Below are 23775 nucleotides of genomic sequence, written 5' to 3' on the forward strand. Positions count from 1 at the left end.
TTTAATGCCTTTGTCTACTAATTCTATTGTCTGTGTCATTTCTGAGTTAGTTTTGATTGATTTTTCTCCTTGTTAATGGGTTGTAATTTCTTTTCTCTTTCTGTGTCCTGTAATCTTTGACTGAAGGACAGAATTCCTGAATTTTATCTAATTGTGTGTTGAGTATTTTAGCTTTCCTATAAATATTCTTGAGGTTTTTTTTTTCTGGGACACATTTAAGTTACTTGAAAAAGTTTGATCATTTTTAGTGTTGTTTTGAAGCTTTGTTAGGTGGGACGGGAGCAACATTTATTCTAGTGTGAAATTTACCTGCTACTGAAACCAAACTCTTCTATGTGATCTACCTGATACCTAGTGAATTTTGATGGTCTATATTATGGCCAGTGCGAAAACAAGGATTATCTCTGGCCCTGTCTGGGCTTGTGGATTATTTCCTGTAATCTTTTTGACTGTTTTTTTTTTTTTTTTTCTCCCCAACCTCAGGTAGTTTCCTCATAGGCATGCATCCATTAGTATTCTACTGAGTACTCAAATGGGACTCTGCAAATCTCTGGAGTTCTTTCTCTGTAGCTATGTCTGCTCTCTGCCTTGAGAACGTTTGCCACTTTGGCCTTCCCAGATTACCAAATCTATCTCCTCAACTCGGGGAGAATGGTGGGTTGCTCCTGGGCTCCCCTCCCCTGTGTTGTGGCTTGGAAATTTCTCTAGGTGGTAAGCTGGTGCAAACATAGGGCTCACTTTATTTCTTGTTTGTCAGAGATCCCTGTTGTTCATTTGCTAATTTCCAGTGTCTTAAAAATGGTTCATATATTTTATTCCATTTTTTAGTTTTTTGAGATGGGAGGGTAAATTTGGCCCCAGTTTTTCCATCTGGGCACAGAGTGAAAGTCTCCAGTGTTATAATTTTTATTTGGTTTTTTTTTTTTGAGTCAGGAATCAAATATGTTTCACTTGTAATTTTTTGATATGAATTTTTTGATATCTCCTCTTCTGTAGGCTTTCTCCTTCATGTCTCTTTTTAATTTGCAGTTTATTTGTTAAAGAATACAAATTATTTTTCCTGTGAGTTTCCCATTCTCTGAATTTTGCTGATTACATCCCTGTGATTTTGTTTAATATTTTCTCTGTCTTGTTCCCTGTAAATTGATAGTTGCATCTAGTGCTAATAGAGTTAGGATTGATTATTTTGGCCATACTACTGCAAGAATGGTGATATATACTTTCAGCAGTGGGTACATTATATCTGTTTGTCTCCTTTTTTGTGATTGTAACAGCTATTGATAGTCAATGCTAAGATCCATTAATTCATTGGAAGTTGAAAAATGGTGGTATTCTATTCTTTCAAGCTTTCTACAATTTTTAGCTGGAATATTTCCACACAGAGAATGTTTCCCTTATTTACCACTGTTCATGTGGTACAATTTGGTAGGATCATCAGGATAAATGCTTGGTTCTTTGTCTTTATTATTGATTCTTAAAATAATGAGTTGATCCTCTAGGATCCTTCAATAGTGAGCATTTGGGTTTTTTGTTTTATTTTTAGTGTCAGTATGAACACATGCCTTTCAATATATTTGATATATTTTACTTCATTGCAGTTATTATTATTATTATTTTGATACTCAAGTATTTTCATCTCTGGCCAGTGGTAGTCTCTTTAAGTTGGCTCTTACGTCCTTTTCATACAAATCTGCTGGTCACTGATAGTTTCCTTGCTTTCTGGTGTGACAGGCATTCTAAGTTCATCTTGTACATTTCCTGCCTCAGACCTAGAATGAACTAGTAGAAGAAAATTAAGTGATTTCAGCATGTTCTTCTGAGGCAGTAATTTTAGCGATTGGAAGCAACTGTGGAGATCAGTTAATATATTATAGTCCACACATGGACCTTAAGCATGACTAGTGACATAAAAAATACTCATTGTCATCTAAGCTTCCTATTTTAAACATTAAGTGTTTTGCCTTGTGATTATGTAAGGTGATTTTTTCTTTTCTTTGCAGGCTTTGCCAATCAGTCAGAAGATGATCAGGTGAATGTAATGGGTTTTCGCTTCTTAGGAGGTTCCCGAGTTACTCTTCTTGCTTCCAAAACCTCTCGTAAGTAAAACCATGGTATTATTGCTTTTGAAAACTTCTATTAAGAACAGTGCATCACAGATCATTGCCACATCAAAGATTTCTGCAAGGGTGATGTTAGATATTGAAAACTAAGAGCCATTATATTAGTTATGAAGATAGAATCCTGTTTTATTAGTGATACTTAACTTTGGTTTTGGGGAAGAGGTGAGTTTGATAGAGGAATTTAAAGAACTGAAAAATGTTTTTGAGATAGGTATATGGTGAAGTAGGTTTTAGGAGTTACTAGAAACTGGAGTTAATTTTTTTGGGTTATGTGTATATTCTTACATCCTCCTTTTGGACACTTGCAAAGATGAAAGTGAAAGTGAATAACTTTTGCTGAGATTAATCTCAGTAGAATGAAAAGTAGTAATTGTATAGTCAAGTTTGAATTTCAGATTTAAATATGCTTTATTGATTTGTTTGCTTCATATGAGAATAATGGTTGAAACTACTCAATGTAAAACTGACTTCTGATGTATGTAGACAATGAAGCTACTAAACTCACTGAGTTTTATATACCTTCTTGGAAATAAATTAAAATATTAAGAAAGGAAGTGTTTAACAAATTTTAGGTACACTAAGGGTATTAGGGGAAATGAATGTGTGTGTGTGTGTGTATATATATATATATATATATATATATATAAGTCTGAGTACACTCCAATTTTTAAAATCTCTGCCATTTGTACAGTGGGTTTCATTTTCTATCAATACTTTATGGATTTGCAGTTTTAGTTGGTTATTTCTTTTATAATTAGAAAAGATAGTAAAATAAGGATATGTTCTTTTTGAAAAATGAAGATGTTAACAGGGGGAACATATATACATCCTTATTTTAGAAACTAATGAAGTTTCTGTGGTTAAGATCATAACAGCTTCTGGAATGTGTAGGTTGGTGGCTAGTGAAATAGATTTGGAAACAACTAAAAATTAAAGAATAAGATACACAAATTAAAGACATTTCTGAGAAGAATGAGAGAATTCTGTACTTTTCGTGGTCTTTGTGATTGATCATGATTGTAGTCTTCTTTACATTGGCACCATTTTGCTTTGATTAATTTTAATCTTCAGTTGGATGATGGAATCATTTTTGTACATTTCTCTTTGTTAAAGTGTTCTCTTTAGTTATACTAAAAAATTGTTGCCAACATTTCTTTGGGAAATTATACACATCTCTTTGATTTCAGTTGATGATGCTGTATAATGAATCTGCAATTGAGACCATTTAAAAAAGGCAAAATTTATTCTTTGTGCAAATGAGGGTATTTATGTCCTAATGCATTATATTTATTCTTTTTTATATAAAGTAACTCTTAGAACATTGCTGTTGCCCATAGTTACTTTATCATTCTCTAAATTTTACCAAATATCCATGTATATAACTGATTTATTCACATTCATCTTAATATATGGTAATGAATGCCTTGACACAGCTACAGTGTGGGCAGACAGACTAAATAATGGAATTGGACAGGAACTACTAAATAAAGAATCAAATGAACTGTGTAAACTGAAACATGAAGTGTAGCCATTACAATTCCCTGATGGTTATTTTGGCCTCAGTGATGCCCAGAATTCTACCTAGGGAATGTCCTTGGAGATGAAGGGAGATAGATATGAAGAAAACACAATGGGATGGAGTCAAGATGGTGGAGTAGGAGGAAGCGGAGTTTGTGTCTCCTCACAACTAGGGCACCTACCAGGCACTGGTGGGGGACCACGGACACCTAAGGAGATGGGAGGAACCCCTGAGCAACTGGGTAGGATGTGGGGGTGGGGAGGGAGCGTAGGGAGAGGTAGAGGAGGCAGGTTGGGACCAGTGCCCCTGAGGGGTGGCTGAAGGAGGGGAGGTGTTCCCATGCCTGGAGTGGCCCACGCATGGTGAGGGGAGCATCGGGGATGGGGGAGAGACCCTTGGGGGATCGGAGGGAACACAGCCAGCATTTCCCCTGCCCACTTGGGCTCCGGGGAGTCTGCTGAGGTCCCAGGCCTGGTCCTCTGCCCTCTGAGGCCCCTCCAGCTGTGTGGGTCCTGAGGGCATGGGAGGGCAGGAGAGGGAGAGGGGAGAGGGAGAGGGGAGAGGAAAAGTGGAGGCCAGACGGGATTGGTGGCCCTGGGGGGGCGGCTGGGGGAGGGGAGGGGTTCCCACGCTCGGGAGGGGCCCACTACAGTGAGGGGATCAGCGGGGAGCCTGCTGAGGTCCGGGGCCTGATCCTCTGCACTCCGAGGCACCCTGTGCTGCTCGGAGCCTAAGCCCCGCCCCCACACCCCCACCCAGGGCCTAACCTCCGAACTCCTCACTCTGAGGCCCCCTCCGGCCCTGCTGCATTTTCCGGCCCTGCAGGTCCTAAGCCTAGGCCCCGCCCCCACCTAAGCCCCGCCCCCACCACCAAGACCTTTTCCAGCCTTTTTTTTTTTTTTTTTTTAGGTGTGGTTCTGTTTTTTTTTTTTTTTCTCATGTTTATTTATTTTGGCTGCACTGGGTCTTAGTTGTGGCACACTGGATCTTTGTTGCAGCATGTTAAGTTGTGGCATGCATGTGGGATCTAGTTCTCCGACCAGGGATCGAACCCCGGCCCCCTGCATTGGGAGCATGGAGTCTTAACCACTGGGCCACCAGCAAAGTCCCTATGGTTCTGTTTTACCTTGTTGTTGTTGCATTTATATCTTTATTTTTTCTAAAAATTTTTTATTTTTCTAATTTTACTTTATTTTTTATTCTTTGTTACTGTACTGCTCCTTTTTTTTTTTTTTTTGCTGCACCACGTGGCTTGCAGGATCTTGATTCCCAGGCTAGGGGGGCAGGCCTGAGCTCCTGTGGTGAGAGAGCTGTGTCCAAACTGCTGGACTAACAGAGAACCTCAGGCACCAGGGAATATTAATCAGAGTGAGGTCTCCCAGAAGTCCTCATCTCGGCACCAAGACCCGGCTCTAACCAACTGCCTGAAAACTCCAGTGCTGGATGCCTCAGGCCAAACGACCAGTAAGACATGAACACAGCCCCACCCATCAAAAAAAATGAGATGACAAACAAATATGTTACAGACAAAGGAACAAGGCAAAAGCCTACAAGACCAAATAAATGAAGAGGAAATAGGCAAACTACCTGAAAAAGAATTCAGAGTAATGATAGTAAAGATGATCCAAAATCTAGGAAATAGGATGGAGGCACAGATTGAGAAAATACAAGAAATGTTTAACAAAGACCTAGAAGAACTAAAGAACAAACAAACAGTGATGAACAACACAATATCTGAAATGAAAAATACACTAGAAGGAATCAATAGCAGAATTACTGAGGCAGAGGAACAAATAAGTGAGCTGGAAGATAGGATGGTGGAAATAACTGCTGAGGAGCAGAATAAAGAAAAAAGAATGAAAAGAATTGAGGACAGTCTCAGAGACCTCTGGGACAACGTTAAACACACCAACATGCAAATTATAGGGGTCGCAGAAGAAGAAGAGAAAGAGAAAGTGTCTGAGAAAATATTTGAAGAGGTTATAATCGAAAACTTTCCTAACATGGGAAAGGAAATAGCCACCCAAGTCCAGGAAGTGCAGAGAGTCCCATACAGGATAAACCCTAGGAGAAACACACCAAGACACGTATTAGTCAAACTAACAAAAATTAAATTCAAAGAAAAAATATTAAAAGCAGCAAGGGAAAAGCAACAACTAACAAACAAGGGAATCCCCATAAGGTTATCAGCTGATTTTTCAGTAGAAACTCTGCAGCCCAGAAGGGAGTGGCAGGATGTATTTAAAGTGATGAAAGGGAAAAACCTACAACCAAGATTACTCTACCCAGCAAAGATCTCACTCAGATTCGATGGATAAATCAAAAGCTTTATAGACAAGCAAAAGCTAAGAGAATTCAGCACCACCAAACCAGCTTTACAACAAATGCTAAAGGAACTTCTCTAGGTGGGAAACACAGAGAAGAAAAAGACCCACAAAAACAAACCCAAAACGATTAAGAAAATGGTAATAGGAACAGATATATCAAAAATTACCTTGAATGTAAATGGATTAAATGCTCCAACCAAGACACAGACTGGCGGAATGGATACAAAAACAAGACCCGTATATATGCTGTCTACAAGAGACCCACTTCAGACCTAGGGACACATACAGACTGAAAGTGAGGGGATGGAAAAAGATATTCTATGCAAATAGAAAACACAAGAAAGCTGGAGTAGCAATACTCATATCAGATAAAATAGACTTTAAAATAAAGACTATTATAAGAGATAAGGAAGGACACTATATAATGATCAAGGGATCAATCCAAGGAGAAAACATAACAATTATATTTATGCACCCAACATAGGAGCACCTCAATACAAAAGGCAAATGCTAATAACCTTAAAAGGGAAAATCGACAGTAACACAATAATAGTGGGGGCCTTTAACACCCCACTTACACCAAAAGACAGATAATCGAGACAGAAAATAAATAAGGAAACAGAAGCTTTAAATGACACAATAGACCAGATAGATTTAATTGATATTTATAGGACATTCCACCCAAAAGTGACAGAATACACTTTCTTCTCAAGTGCACACGGAACATTCTCCTGGATAGATCACATCTTGGGTCAAAATTAAGCCTCGGAAAATTTAAGAAAGTTGAAACCGTATCAAGCATCTTTTCCGACCACAATGCTATGAGATTAGAAATCAATTACAGGAAAAAAACTGTAAAAAACACAAACACATGAAGGATAAACAGTGCACTGCCAAATAACCAAGAGATCACTGAAGAAATCAAAGGTGAAATAAAAAAATATCTAGAAACAAATGACAATGAAAACATGATGACCCAAAACATTTGGGACGCAGCAAAAGCAGTTCTAAGAGGGAAATTTATAGCAGTTCAATCTCACCTCAAGAAACAAGAAAAATCTCAAATAAACAATCTAACCTTACACCTAAAGCAACTAGAGAAAGAAGAACAAAGATAACGCAAAGTTAGCAGAAGGAAAGAAATCATAAAGATCAGATCAGAGATAAATGAAAGAGAAACAAAGAAAACAATAACAAAGGTCAATAAAACTAAAAGTTGGTTCTTTGAGAAGATAAACTTGGTAAACCTTTAGTGAGACTCATCAAGAAGAAAAGGGAGAGGACTCAAATCAATAAAATTAGAAATGAAAAAAGGCGAAATTACAACTGACACCACAGAAATACAAAGCATCATAAGAGACTACTACAAGCAACTATATGCCAGTAAAATGGACAACTGGGAAGAACTGGACAAATTCTTGAAAAGGTACAACTTTCCAAGACTGAACCAAGAAGAATCAGAAAATATGAACAGACCAATCACAAGTAATGAGATTGAAACTGCAATTAAAATCTTCCAACCAACAAAAGTCCAGGACCAGACAGCTTCACAGGTGAATTCTATCAAACATTTAGAGAAGAGCTAACATCTATCCTTCTCAAACTCTTCCAGAAAATTGCAGAGGACCACCCCAAATTCATTCTACAAGGCCACCTTCATGCTGATACCAAAACCAGACAAAGATATCACAAAAAAGAAAATTACAGACCAATATCACTGATGAACATAGACGAAAAATCCTCAACAAAATACTAGCTAACAGAATCCAACAACACATTAAAAAGATCATGCACCATGATCAAGTGGGATTTATCCCAGGTATGCAGGGATTTTTCAATATATGCGAATCAATCAACGTGATACACCATATTAATAAATTAAAAACTAAAAACCATATGACCATCTCAATAATTGCAGAAAAATCTTTTGACAAAATTCAACACCATTTATGATAAAAAATCTCCTGAAAGTGGGCATAGAGGGAACCTGTCTCAACATAAGAAAGGCCATATACGACAAACCCACAGCAAACATCATTCTCAATGGTGAAAAACTGAAAACATTTCCTCTAAGATCAGGAAGAAGACAAGGATGTCCACTCTCACCACTATTATTCAACATAGTTTTGGAAGTCCTAGCCACAGCAATCAGAGAAGAAAAGGAAATAAAAGGAATAGAAATTGGAAAAGAAGAAGTAAAACTGTCACTGTTTACAGATGACATGATACTATGCATGGAAAATCCTAAGGATGCCACCAGAAAACTACTAGAACTAATCAATGAATTTGGTAGAGTTGCAGGATACAAAATTAATGCACAGAAATCTCTTGCAATCCTATACACTAACAACAAAAGATCAGAAAGAGAAATTTAGGAAACAATCCCATTTACCATTACAACAAATAGAATAAAATACCTAGGAATAAATCTACCTAAGGAGGGAAAAGACCCGTACTCAAAAAACTATAAAACACTGATGAAAGAAATCAAAGATGACACAAACAGATGGAGAGATATACCGCGTTCTTGGATTGGAAGAATCAATATTGTGAAAATGACTCTACTACCCAAAGCAATCTACAGATTCAATGCAACCCCTATCAAATTACCAATGACATTTTTCACAGAATTAGAACAAAAAATTTTACAATTTGTATGGAAACACAAAAGACCCTGAATAGCCAAAGTAATCCTGAGAAAGAAAAATGGAGCTGGAGGAGTCACACTCCCTGACTTCAGACTATACTACAAAGCTACAGTAATCAAGACAGTATGGTACTGGCACAAAAACAGAAATATAGATCAATGGTACAGGATAGAAAATCCAGAGATAAGCCCATGCACATATGGTCACCTAATCTACGACAAAGGAGGCAAGAATATACAATGGAGAAAAGACATCCTCTTCAATAAGCGGTGCTGGGAAAACTGGATGGCTACATATAAAAGAATGAAATTAGAACACTCCCTAACACCATACACAAAAATAAACTCAAAATAGATTAAAGACCTAAATGTAAGACCGGACACTCTAAAACTCTTAGAGGAAAACATCGGAAAAACACACTTTGACTTAAATCACAGCAAGACCTTTTTTGACCCACCTCCTAGAGTAATGAAAATAAAACCAAAAATAAGCAAATGGGACCTCATTAAGTTAAAAGCTTTTGCACAGCAGAGGAAACCATAAACAAGATGAAAACACAACCCTCAGAATGGTAATAAATATTTGCAAATGAAGCAACGTACAAAGGATTAATCTCCAAAATTTACAAGCAGCTCATGCAGCTCAATATCAAAAAAACAAACAGGGCTTCCCTGGTGGCACAGTGGTTAATAATCCACCTGCCAATGCAGGGGACACTGGTTCCAGCCCTAGTCCGGAGGATCCCACATGCCACAGAACAACTAAACCTGTGTGCCACAACTACTGAACCTGCACTCTACAGCCCAAGAGCCAGAACTACTGAGCCTGCATGCCACAACTACTGAAGCCCACGTGCCTAGAGCCCGTGCTCCACAATAAGAGAAGCCACTGCTATGAGAAGCCCGTGCACCACAAGGAAGAGTAGCCGCCGCTCGCTGCAACTAGAGAAAGCCCCCTCGTAGCAACGAAGACCAGACCCAATGCAGCCAAAAATAAATTAATTAAAAAAAAAAAAACGAACAACACAATCAAAAAATGGGCGGAAGACCTATATAGACATTTGTCCAAAGGAGACATACAGATGGCCAAGAGGCACGTGAAAAGATGTTCAACATCACTAATTATTAGAGAAATGCAAATCAAAACTACAATGAGTTATCACCTCACACCGGTCAGAATGGTCTTCATCAAAAAATCTACAAACAATAAATGCTGGGGAGGGTGTGGAGAAAATGGAACCCTCTTGCACTGTTGGTGGGAATGTAAATTGATACAGCCACTGTGGAGAAGAACAGTATGGAGGTTTCTTAAAAAACTAAAAATAGAACTACCATATGACCCAGCAATCCTACTACTGGTCATATACCCTAAGAAAACCATAATTCAAAAAGTCACATGTACCCCAATGTTCATTGCAGCACTACTTACAATGGCCAGGACATGGAAACAACCTAAATGTCCATTGACAGATGAATGGATAAAGATGATGTGGTACATATATATAATGAAATATTACTCAGCCATAAAAGGAATGAAATTGGGTCATTTGTAGAGATGTAGATGGACCTAGAGACTGTCATACAGAGTGAAGTAAGTCAGAAAGAGAAAAACAAATACCGTATATTAACGCATGTATATGGAATCTAGAAAAATGGTACTGATGAACCTAGTTGCAGGGCAGGAGTTAGAGACGCAGATGTAGAAAACGGATGTGTGGACATGGTGGGGGAGGGGAGGGTGGGATGAACTGAGAGATTAGGTTTGACATCAATACACTACCATGTGTAAAATAGATAGCTAGTGGGAACCTGTTGTATAGCACAGGGAGCTCAGCTCGGTGCTCTGTGATGACCTAGCCGGGTGGGATGCAGCAGGCGAGGGAAGTCCATAAGGGAGGGGATATATGTATACATATAGCTGATTCACTTTATTGTACAGCAGAAACTAACACAACATTGTAAAGCAATTATACTCCAATAAAAAGATAAAATAAGGAAGTACAATTTTCCAGAGTCTAGGCAGATATTGGTGCTCCCTACTGCTCTATCAGTGCATTCATACCCAAGAAAGGAATGAAGTAATTTGTATCCAATTTGTTTGGCATTTTTCTTTTTTATGAAAGTCACACAATCTTTTGTCTTGAAATCTGCATGGACAGAAAAACCCTACATATGGAAAGAACCCACTATTTTTTCCCTAGCAAACAGTCAAATGCTACATATGTCATATATAGTTGTCCTTGATCCTGGATAGTGTTTTATGTGGGTTTTAAAACCTGCTTGATAATCAACCAGTCTTGAAGTGTACTATGCGGTAATTTTAGTTCAATTTGGTGTAGATCAGTCAGAGCAGACAAGAGAAAAGTGAATGCAGCTCTTTGGCTCAGGTATCCAGTCACCTTCTCTGGGGAGCTGAATAAGTTTTTAATTTCAGAAAGTAATGATTCAATGTAATTAGAGTTTATTATGTGAATTCTGAAAAATCCCAATGCATTGAACATAAAAATATGCAGGAAAAATACTCTACACTAGCGAAATTTCTGAAAATGATTTCCACAGACCTAAATTGAAAATAGTAAGACAGGTGATGGATATGTATATTACTTTTTAATGTATGTGTATTACTAATATATGTATGTAATATATACTAATATATGTATATATGTATGTATATTACATTACTAATTATGTATATTATTGATTGATTGTCCAAATTCATCAAATTGTGTGTATTAAATATATACATTCTTTGTATATCAGTGCTACCTCTATAAACTTGTTAAAAATAACCAGTAGGTCACATTTTGTGAAATCAAATATTTTTATAATCAGAATTATAGAATATTTCTACATGGAAGTCAATTATTTTTACTGATTCAGTACAATGAAATTTCAGAAGAAATATGCTATTGACTAAATACTTATATATTCCTGCCATGGCACTCTCTTAAGATCCAGATCCACTTTGTGATTTATTACCTCGCACAACAGACACTACCTCCTCTCTCTCCCTCTTCCTTCCTGCCCCTTTTGTCTCCATACTTTTCCTGATCTTTCTTATATATCTATTTTTGTCTTTTTCTCTACTATATCTATTTGTACTTTGCCTTGTTCCTTTTTTTTTTTTAATGGATTTAAAGTATATATATAAATTATAAAAATTTCCAGAATATGAAAGGAGAAAGTAAACAGTTGAAGGAACAGAGAGAGAAAATAAGAGCAGGAAATTAATAAAGATAAGAAAAAGATTATACTGCAGAATCAATAAGATGCTAGCAGTCTAAAAATAACAAGAAAGCATTTTAGTTCCAATTTTCAGAATGTTCATAAGATCAAATCAAATCAATTGTTCAGGAGATGCACAGCCTTTACTGATGCTGAGTCCAGGATGAAGTTTCTCTTCTGAATATCATAAAGATAGCTTCTTCAATAATGTCTCCATAGCTTATTCTTATAGTTATAATTGTTATACTTATATAATTATACTTTATGAGTAACAAATTTCATAAAGCTTTAAAAATAATGACAAAATGCAATTACTAGGTATAATTCTGTATGAGCCCAAAGCAGTACAGTCTAAGCTGCAGCTTAATCCAAGGATAAATTTAGAGTGTCTAGTATTACACACTCTAATTTAGTATCTAGCATTTTCAGTAAGAATTGGACAACCAAACTCAGTAATTCAGAAGTAAAATGTAGCTGGAAGGAGTTGTGGGTTTTGTTTTTAAATGAGCAGTATTAGAACATGTTTGAATAGCAATTGAAATGATTGAATTAATGGGAGAGGCTGATGATCAGGAAGAAGGGGATCACAAAGCAATGAAGTCCTTTAGAAGGAGAGAAGGGGTGGGATGCAGAGCCTGGAGGGTGAGGAGAATTGAAGGACAGGCCTTTTGTAACTTTACTGTGACAAGATGTAGGTCCAGGGAGATTCTGTAGATTTGTTGACGGAAAGATAGGGGAGCTTTGATGATGTCTAAATTTGAAAAAGAAAAGAAAAGGCATGACACTGATGTCTTGAAGAATAAGAAAGCAAACTCATGAAATATAAGGCAATGTTGAAGTCTGAGATACTGAATTTTGAAGTGAAGCCAGTCATCCTTAGACGATTTTGCCTGGCAGTGATTTGTTTATCAGTATCCAAGCAACTAAAGTCAGGGCTGGGATTTTGAAACAGAGAATTTCAGATAAAATATTTTTATGAGAATCACTGTAATAATGGACTACTAAATCTAAGAGAAATAAAGTAGAGAAAACTGATACATGGTGAGAATTTAATGGGTTCAATGGATCACAAGCCTTGATAAGGTTGAAGAAGTGAAGTAGTAGGAGTTATAGAGCAAGTGAACCAGAAGAACAAAAGGTGGTGGTCAGAGAATGAATGAAGTGCTGATGTAAAGCGTTCAGAGAGACTGCAGATTCTGATGAGAGGCTCATCAGGCAAGGTGTGACACTGGGGCAGTGGGTTGTGAAGATGGAGAGAAAACCAATGGAAACAAGGATTTCTAGGAAATGAAATGTCTCAGTTGTGGATATTGGAAGAGCCTATTTGATGTTAGCACAATGAAAGAGAAAAAGAAATACATACAGATATATTATTGTGAAATTTTAGAGCACTAAGAATCAGGAGCATATCTTCAAAGATTATAAAGGAAAAAACAATCTACTCAAGGAACATGAATCAAGACGGCATTTAACATCAAAATTATTAGATGCTAGAAGACAATGGAAAAATTTTCGCTAAGATCTGAGGGAAATGATTTTCAATTTAGACTTCTGTACCCTGCTAAATTGGTAATTAGCAATGAGTGCTGAGTAAATACATCTTCTCAGTGTCACAAGTAGGGCTAAGCAATTGCAAATAGCAAATTTATGTTGCCTCAGGTAGGCCTTTGGGATATGGAAAGGATAACTAATATACTAAACATTTCAATATCCTGAAAGATTTTAACATGCTAGAAAGAGTGATTGAATTGAACAAGGTCAAGTTTAAAAGTCCTTTGCTTATCCATTTTGACTATTTTGTTTTCAGGTATAATGAAAGAATTGTAGTCATGTACGTGAATAAGGGTTGGGCCTTGAAAAAGCCTTTTGTTTTGCATCTGTCAAAAGAAAGCATATGTGATCCTGAACTGTGTTAAACAAAATATCTTCAGAACAAGGAAAGTGAGAGTCTTGCTCCACTCCATCTGGGTAGACCACGTGCTTTTGTTCATTTTTCATTCAGCAGACGTATTAGATCTAGAGACTGTCGTGGCTGTTGTGGAGCTTCTGTGCTAACGGGAGAGACAAACAGGTAGCGAACTGATACCAGAATGCTTGATGTGCTTACAGAAGCACACTTTAGCTGCTGTTGGAGTCCAAAGGAATGAGATTCCATAAGAGATTTTATTTGTGAAGGATCTTGAGGAATGAATAGGAGATTATTAGGTGGAGGGCATTCCATAAAGAGAAAAAGTTATCTTCAGATGCTTGATAAAGTGTGGGGTTTTTAGAGATCAGTAAATTTTCTTCTGTGCCTGGAAGTTCATAGAGTAGGGTCTCTGTGATAGTCCTTTAATAAAGCCAAAAAATTTAGGGACAAGTGTCATGATCAAATCTAAACTCACCTGACACCCACCTCATGCCACTGTGAGTGCTTTAATGTGTACAGTGATTCATCAATATAATATTACTATTAATATTTATCTTAGAACACCTTAGCAGTATTATCAAGGGACAATGGGAATATTATATAAATCTGCTTGGAAAAAGCCTTTTGCAAAGTAAGTTTACAGAAACCATCCCCAGTTTCTACTAATATTGAAGAGGTTGTATATGTAGAATATTATACTAGTATCTACTGAAATTGTTTCTATTATTTCTTCCAACTTTTGGTTTAAAAAGCATTCATCTGCTTTTCCATCTCACATTTTAAAATTTCCAAAGATCATAAATTATATTGATGCTTTGTTTATGATATGGATACAAACATTATTTATATTGATGAACTTCAGATGTTCTGACATGAATAGAGACTGACATTATGCACTTTTGTGCCCTGCTTAGTTAAATGTATTATTTTCTCCATTTGTAGTAGGGTGCAATGACAATTGACTGGGTTCTAATCATCCAAATTTATTTCATTTGGAGGCTGAAATGGTTATTTCCACTGAGCTGCTATTACAAGATGCAAAGGAAAAGAGATAAAACAATAAATTGAATGTTCATTTTGGCAGCTATTTTAATTACCATATTGTAAAGATATATTTTATAATACAACTTTCTTCTTTCATGTTATATCGCAAACAGAAATTTTCATTTCTCCTTTCCATGAAATGCGTACTCTGGAAAGTCTCCAGGGCAATGTTAACTACCTGGGAGTACTAGTACTGAGAATATGCTTAATAATCAAAATAATGCCTTATAAATCTTCAACTCATTGATTCTTGTTGATTTTTGGTAATCTGAAAAAAAATCAACTTGCAGATATCGTGTTTATATATTTATTATTTTTAAAGATAAATTTATTTATTTATTTATTTATGGCTGTGTTGGGTTTTCGTTGCTGTGTGCGGGCTTTCTCTAGTTGCAGCGAGTGGGGGCTACTCTTCGTTGTGGTGCACGGGCGTCTCACTGTGGTGGCTTCTCTTGTGGCGGAGCACAGGCTCTAGGCGTGCGGGCTTCAGTAGTTGTGACACGTGGGCTCAGTAGTTGTGGCACACGGGCTATAGAGCACAGGCTCAGTAGTTGTGGCGCACGGACTTAGTTGCTCCGTGGCATGTGCGATCTTCCCAGACCAGGGCTCGAACCCATGTCCCCTGCATTGGCAGGCAGGTTCTTAACCACTGTGCCACCAGGGAAGTCCCTTGTGTTTATATTTTTAAATCCCAAGTCTGATGGTGTTTTTTTATTTTAAAACATTTGTTCCTGCCCCCCACCCCCGCATGTGTTGATGAATAAGAAAATAATTGAGGCCCAAATGTTAAAGTTACAGAAAATATCACACTATTTAAATGTTTATTATTATGATTTTTACTTTTTTGTTGTTTGGTGACATTCATGTATTATAGTTTATCACAGTGGAGTACTATCTTAATCCATTTGGGCTGTTATTAAAATATACCATAGACTGGGGTGGCTTTTACCCAACAGAAATTTATTTCCAATAGTTCTGGAGGCTGGGAAGTCCAAGATCAAGGCACCAGTAGATTTGGTTTCTGGTAAGGGCCTGCTTCCTGTTCATAGATGTCTGACTTTTCAGTGTGTCCTCACATGGCAGAAGGGTCAACAAAGATTTCTGGGGTCTCTTTTATAAGGGTGCTAATCTCATTCATGAGGGCTCCATCCTCATGACATAATCGCCTCCCCAAGGCCCCATATCCAGGTATTATCAGATTGGGTATCAGGACTTAACATATGAATGTTGGGTGACACAAACATTCAGGCTATAGCAAATACCTGCTGGATATATAGAATTTTATTTATATTTAAATTTTTCATTGAGCTTTAGATTTTTTACTCACTTCATTCCACACTTTTTGTATCAAAGTTTTAATTTTTTCAGCCAATGTATTTTGAACATCTAATTTTGCTTGATCTAAATTTTATAATACAAAGATAAATTGTGCTTGTGTAGGTCTTTTCCATATAACACTATAGTTGATCTCCATACCAACCTTGTGAGGTACGTTTTATTTTCCCCTTTGTGTGGATGAAGAAATTGAAGATTGGATGATTTATTTGTACTGAAGTCATAGATTTAATAATTTACTACATTTTAAGTTTTGCTCAGGGATAAGACCTGAGAAACTGGAGATTTCCTTCCTAATGTGATACCCTTAATTGCTTATATATGCTACCACCATCTGTTACCTTGGTCATGGTTATAATGTCCTAACTCTAAGTCTATTCTTGTCCCTTTCCAATTCGTTTTCTACTCGGCAGTTCTTGTAATAAAAACGAGGAAACAAACAATTACAAATTATATCATGCCACTCTCCAGCTTAAAATCTTTTGTTTTTATAATAATATCCAAACTTTTACCAACCCTTATAGGTCTCCCTGTATGTTCTGGCCTAGCCTAACATCCAGCTTCATCTACGGGCACTCTCTTCCTCACTCTGGCCTTCTCTCAGTTCCTGGTACATGTCTGACTTTTTCTACCATGAAGTTTTTAACTTGCCATTCCCTCTACCTGGGCTATTCTGCCTAACCTTAAGCTCCAAGCTTTATGCACAAAATGGTTAGGAGTGTGGGCTCCAGGCTCTGGCTTAGAGTTCGTTTGAATGACTTTGAAAAAATTACTGTGCCTGTTTTTTCCATCTACAAAACGGAGATAAAATAGTACAATTATAACGTGTGAGAATCAAATGGGATAATTCCTAAAAAGCATGTAGCAATTTCCTGGTACATTGTAAGTGCTCGTGAAATTTTAGCTGCTAGTATTATTTAGCTGCTGTATTATATGAAATAATATAAAAACTATTTTACCCATTAGTCTTTATCACAGCACCCTTTTTATCTGCATCATAGTCCTTTCATAACTTTTAACTATTTATTTGTTATTTACTTATTTATTTTCTGCCCTTCTCACTAGGATGAGGACCAGGACCAGTATGTGTTGTTCCCCATTGTTTCCCCAGCACTTAGCATTTAATATCTTTTGAATTGAATGAGTAGGTGCAGAGTAACTTTGAATCTTTTTGAGACTATCAAATAAAGATAGTCTTGAATTATGGCTATTTTGTAAAGGGAATTGCATTTCATTTCTCTCATTTGTCTCTTTCCTTTGAGCCTATTGTACACGACTTTTCTCTGTTACTTTATCTTTAGAAAGTGGAAGTCATTGCCCAGTACAGGGGATTGAGATGGGTTTCTCAGAGAGTTCACAGGCCTCTGTTCAGATAATTCAAATCTTGATAAAAGATAAAGGGAAATGTTGAGACTTGCCCACATTTCATTTTGTCGGATTAGGGATTTTGTTGTCTTCCAGGAGTGAGGAAGGAGCTCCAGCTGTAGGTAGCAGAGATAAACACTTCCCCTCTCTGGGGAAGAGTTTTGGGCACCACTGCCTTTCTTGGCTATCCCACAACATCCCCTGCTCTCCTTAATGAAACACCCATGCCCAGTGTAAGCTGTGAATGGGGACTAAACCCAGCACTTCCTCGGAGGCATTAGAATAGGTGTTAATTGGATTTGTCTTTCCCCAGCATCAGCTCAGCCAGTGGACAGCTGAGCTTGGGGTACTGGTTGGTATTTGGCTGAGAATCCTCTCCATATTTCCCCCAGTCATAAATTCTAATAAAATGTTTAACTTTTAAATAAAACTTAACTAATAAAACTAACTTTTGGTGGACAAACTTGCCAGGACATACCAGAGTATGCCTTATTATGAGATTTTCTTGCAGTACCTACGTAGGTGATTTAACAGAAACCGGTGTATTATCTCGTTATAGTGCAGCATAAAAACTGCTCACTCAGCTTCAGCCATGCTAGCTTCCTCAGTGTTCCTAAAAGCACATTTCTGCCTCAGGGCCTTTGCACTCACAGTTCACTTGGCTGGGAATGCTGTTTCTACAGATATCCCCATGGCTTGCTCCATCATTTCATTCAGGTATCTTGAGATGTATATTTTTCGCATCTTGGGCCAGATGACATAGTTCTTTTAAAAAATGTGTCATAATAATCCCAGTTGTTTATGTGCATCTCTTTTAAGATTTGTAAATTGTGACACATTTGTATTGAAAAATTGTAGCTGAATGGATAACTTCCTCTGTAGTTTTATTTCATTTTTTTTTAAATTTTATTTTTTAATTTTTGGCTGCATTGGGTCTTCGTTGCTGCACACAGGCTTTCTCTAGTTGCAGCAAGAGGGGGCTACTCTTCATTGCGGTTCATGGGCTCCTCATGGCAGTGGCTTCTCTTGTTGCGTAACATGGACTCTAGGCGTGCAGGCTTCAGTAGTTGTGGCACACGGGCTCAGTAGTTGTGGCACACGGGCTCAGTAGTTGTGGCTCACGGGCTCTAGAACGCAGGCTCAGTAGTTGTGGCTCATGGGCTTAGTTGCTCTGCAGCATGTGGGATCTTCCCGGACCAGGGATCAAACCCGTGTCCCCTGCACTGGCAGGCGGATTCTTAACCACTGCACTACCAGGGAAGTCCTATTTCACTTTATATATAAGAAATTTTATTCTTTATGTATATTTAGGCTATACCCCAGGTTTTTCTACTTGTATGTGGAAGCCTATTCAAAATCCTTCTAGGACCTAAATGAATTAAATTTCCTTTGAAATATCAGCGCTGTAATATTTATGTAAAAATTTACAGCTCTATCTAAAATGACAATAAATTCTATCCTAAGGAAAACACATTTTATTAAGGCCGCTTTTTTTTTCATATCTGCTATTTGAAAGTTACTGGGCTAGGTTCTATGTGGGTCTTATGAAGTTTATTATGGAAGCCCTGCTCTTTAGTTTATAATAGCCCTGAGGAAATAATGGTGAGAACGATGACAATGGATAGCATTTATTGAGCACCTAATATATTTTAGGCACCGTTTTGAGTATTTTATTAAAAGGTACGTATACATGAGAGGAAATGACTGCAATGAGGCAGTGTGTTGTCTCACTTTCAGGATCTCAGAATCTGGGAGTAGTAAAGGATCTTGTTCAGTATGATGAACCCTGGAGGTAGCTCTTCTCTAATGATCTTGACAGGCATTCCTGCAGGATCTCCATGGAGATTTGCAAGAAGGGCGGGGCTTTGAGCCCTGAAGAAGGAGCTCACACTGCCCAGAAGGAGCTGAGGCTGAAAGATGAGGGCCATGAACAGCTGTTTGAGGTGTGGGAACACCTGGAACAGGAGCTGGAGGAGTTACTGATGGCCAGCCTGTCTGAGGAAGCCCACAAGATGGTGTAAGAAGCCCACATGAAGTAGGTGGGATCAGAAAAGCAGCTGAAGGAGGCATGGGCTGACATGCCGTAGGTGGAAGTGACAGCCTTGAAGACATCGGTCATCATATCCACACCAGCCTCTCCCAACCATGAGTTCCACCTGGCCCCACTAAGCCTGGACCCCACAAGGGCCCAGAGCACTGGCAGCTCCATCTGCCCAGCTGTGTGTCCCGCTGTGGGACATGCTCTCACCCTGGACTAGGATGACAAGGAGGTGGACATGAGTTCTTTCCCACCCTGGACAAGCCCTGTTCCTTCCTGGGAAGGGTGTACCATAAGGATGTGGGCCCCTGCCTACCCACTTTGTGGGTCCCACAAAGTGGGATCTCCTGGTGCTGGTGCAGGCCACTCTGGAGGACAACATGCTCACCACCCAGCCTGTGGCTTTGCAGGCAGCCACAGTCAAGTGTGCAAGTGCCAACGTATGTGCCCACACCTGCTACTATCACATTTGGCTCTGTCACTCCAATAGTCAGGACTACATCTCACCATCCTCTTGGGCCTGCATCACTGCAGCATGCAACTTCATCACCTACATCTGCTACATCCAGTGAGGACTGTGTGGCAGAATGTGAAGCCAGTGTTTCAGGAGCTCACAAAACTACAAAAGGAGATGTAGCTGGATCAGCTCAGCTTCATCCTCTAGAAGGCCAAGGGCACTGCCTGGGCCTGGATGGGTGCTCTCGGTTGGAGCAAACACCTGCCCCAAGATGGGCAGACACAGAGAAAGACAAGGTCCTGGAGCCAACCCTGAGCCAGAAGCCACCCATCTACCTAGGAGTAGGGACAAATGGCTGGGACCCGGAGGCAGCACTGAGCTGCCAAATATCTGTCCCAGGATGGATGGAGGGACAGACAGGTCTGTACCTCCAGAGATGGCCTGTCTTTCTTCCCCGTTGAGTTCTATATCTCCCAAGGAGATTTTAAAGAAAGCACCAAACACCAAGGAGCTCAGAGCCTTAAACACTTCCTGAGGCAACTGACTTGTGAATATCTATAATTATTCTATAATTCTATCGTGCCTTCTGCCCTTTGCAGCTCCCTTGCTATTGTCTAATCCTTCTGCTGTGTGATAGACTGTCACATACTTGAAAATAGTTATATATCACTGGGGGAAAGCCCTGGAACTTTTGTGGCAAAGTCAACCTTAATGGGGTATCCCTGACTCAGTGATGGCGGAAGCCATGTTTGTTCTTCCCCCATCACTCCATCTTCCCAGGTCGAAGGTGAGCTCCGTGAGAGCAGAGGCTCTTGCTTTATTCCCATTCTTGCTGATTTTATCCCCAGCATCTTGCACTGACTTATATAAATGAATGAAAGAGTGAATAAATACCAGTCTGGGTTTACTGTGTTGGACCCCAAGCTTACCTTTGGTAAGACTCCAGATTTAGAGGATCCTAATACTAGCATACTTTGTCATCAGCATTCTCCCTTCTACCTCTCTACTCACACCCCTCCATAACTGTGCTCTCTTTATCCTTCTTCTAAAGGATTAAACCTTCAGTGACATTTACAAAGAAAGGTAAAATTGTTATATCTGACCTTGGTCCTACTATCTTTGATGAGGAGAAATGAGGAAAACATCTGATCAGCACCATGGGCAGAAACCAACATTCAGAATAAGACTGGAGTGAGGGAGGGCAGAGAAGGAAGCTGAAAGGAGGGGGGATGAAAAAGACACTGAAGCCCTGTGGCTGACAGGATCTTGGTGTTCTGACTGGGTGTCAGGCTGGTGGCTCTGAGGTGGGAGAGCCAAGCTCAGGACACTGGTCCACCAGAGACCCCCCCCGGCTCCAAGTACATCAAACGGCAAAAGCTCTCCCAGAGATCTCCATCTCAATACTAAGACCCAGCTCCATGCAACAACCAGCAAGCTACAGTGCTGGACATCCTATGCCAAACAACTAGCAAGACAGGAACACAACCCCATCCATTAGCAGAGAGGCTGCCTAAAATCATAATAAGGTCACAGACACCACAAAACACACCACCCAACGTGGTCCTGCCCACCAGAAAGACAAGATCCATCCTCATCCACCAGAGCACAGGCACTAGTCCCCTCCACCAGGAAGCCTACACAACACACTGAACCAACCATACACACTGGGGGCAGACACCAAAAACAACGGGAACTACAAATCTGCAGCCTACAAAAAGGAGACCCCAAACACAGTAAGTTAAGCAAAATGAGAAGACAGAGAAACACACAGCAGATGAAGGAGCAAGGTAAAAACCCACCAGACCAAACAAATGAAGAGGAAATAGGCAGTCTACCTGAACAAGAATTCAGAGTAATGATAGTAAAGGTGATCCAAAATCTTGGAAATAGAATGGAGAAAATACAAGAAACATTTAACAAGGACCTAGAAAAACTAAACAGCAAACAATGCTGAACAACACAATAAATGAAATTAAAAATTCTCTAGAAGGAATCAATAGCAGAATAACCGAAGCAGAAGAACAGGTAAGTGACCTGGAAGATAAAATAGTGGAAGTAACTACTGCAGAGCAGAATAAAGAAAAAAGAATGAAAAGAATTGAGCACAGTCTTAGAGACCAATGAGACAACATGAAACACACCAAGATTCGATTTATAGGGCTCCCAGAAGAAGAAGAGAAAAAGAAAGGGACTGAGAAAATATTTGAAGAGATTATAGTTGAAAACTTCCCTAATATGGGAAAGGAATTAGTCAATCAAGTCCAGGAAGCACAGAGAGTCCCATACAGGATAAATCCAAGGAGAAACACGCCAAGACACATACTAATCAAACTATAAAAAATTAAATACAAAGAACAAATATTAAAAGCAGCAAGGGAAAACAACAAATAACATATAAGGGAATCCCCATAAGGTTAACAGCTGATCTTTCAGCAGAAACTCTGCAACCCAGAAGGGAGTGGCAGGACATATTTAAAGTCATGGAAGGGAAAAACCTACAACCAAGATTACTCTACCTAGCAAGGATCTCATTCAGATTCGATGGAGAAATTAAAACCTTAACAGACAAGCAAAAGCTAAGAGAATTCAGTGCCACCAAACCAGCTTTACAACAAATGCTAAAGGAACTTCTCTAGGCAGGAAACACAAGAGAAGGAAAACACCTACAATAACAAACCCAAAATAATTAAGAAAATGGTAATAGGAACATACATATCGATAATTACCTTCAATGTAAATGGATTAGATGCTCCAACCAAAAGACATAGACTGGCTGAATGGATACAAAAGCAAGACCCATATATATGCTGTCTACAAGAGACCCACTTCAGATCTAGGGACACATACAGACTAAAAGTGAGGGGATGGAAAAAGATATTCCATACAAATGGAAATCAAAAGAAAGCTGGAGTAGCAGTTCTCATATCAGACAAAATAGACTTTAAAATAAAGACTATTACAAGAGACAAAGAAGGACACTACCTAATGATCAAGGGATCAATCCAAGAAGAAGATACAACAATTGTAAATATTTATGCACCCAACACAGGAGCACCTCAATACATAAGGCAAATGCTAACAGCCATAAAAGGGGAAATAGACAGTAACACAATCATAGTAGGGGACTTTAACACCCCACTTTCACCAATGAACAAATCATCCAAAATGAAAATAAATAAGGAAACACAAGCTTTAAATGATACATTAAACAAGATGGACTTAGTTGATATTTAAAGGACATTCCATCCCAAAACAACAGAATACACTTTCTTCTCAAGTGCTCATGGAACGTTCTACAGGATAGATCATATCTTGGGTCACAAATCAAGCCTTGGTAAATTCAAGAAAATTGAAATCGTATCAAGTATCTTTTCCAACCACAACACTATGAGACTAGATATCAATTACAGGAAAAAGTCTGTAAAAAATGCAAACACATGGAGGCTAAACAATACGCTACTTAATAACCAAGAGATCACTGAAGAAATCAAAGAGGAAATCAGAAAATACTTAGAAAGAAATGACAATGAAAACACGACAACCCAAAACCTATGGGTTGCAGAAACAGCAGTTCTAATAGGGAAGTTTATAGCAAAACAATCCTACCTCAAGAAACAAGAAACATCTCAAATAAACAACCTAACCTTACACCTAAAGCAATTAGAGAAAGAAGAACAAAAAAACCCTAAAGTTAGCAGAAGGAAAGAAATCATAAAGATCAGATCAGAAATAAATGAAAGAGAAATGAAGGAAACAATAGCAAAGATCAATAAAACTAAAAGCTGTTTC

At 38.5% G+C, this 23775-nt stretch overlaps 1 protein-coding gene and 1 pseudogene across 4 annotated transcripts in view; both read left to right on the forward strand.

Moving 5' to 3' along the window:
• Nucleotides 1–23775, forward strand: part of BBS9 (Bardet-Biedl syndrome 9) — a 469951-nt gene that overhangs the window by 225188 nt on the left and 220988 nt on the right. For all 4 annotated transcript variants that reach the window (XM_068549287.1, XM_068549291.1, XM_068549288.1 and 1 more), the window contains one exon: nt 2001–2096. In XM_068549287.1, coding sequence (XP_068405388.1) covers nt 2001–2096 — 96 coding nt within the window. The remainder of the gene's footprint in view (nt 1–2000; nt 2097–23775) is intronic.
• LOC137768716 (guanine nucleotide exchange factor for Rab-3A pseudogene) lies at nt 19330–20193 on the forward strand (annotated as a pseudogene).

The sequence above is a fragment of the Eschrichtius robustus genome, chromosome 8 (assembly GCF_028021215.1).
Source record: "Eschrichtius robustus isolate mEscRob2 chromosome 8, mEscRob2.pri, whole genome shotgun sequence".
NCBI classification, from domain to species: domain Eukaryota; kingdom Metazoa; phylum Chordata; class Mammalia; order Artiodactyla; family Eschrichtiidae; genus Eschrichtius; species Eschrichtius robustus.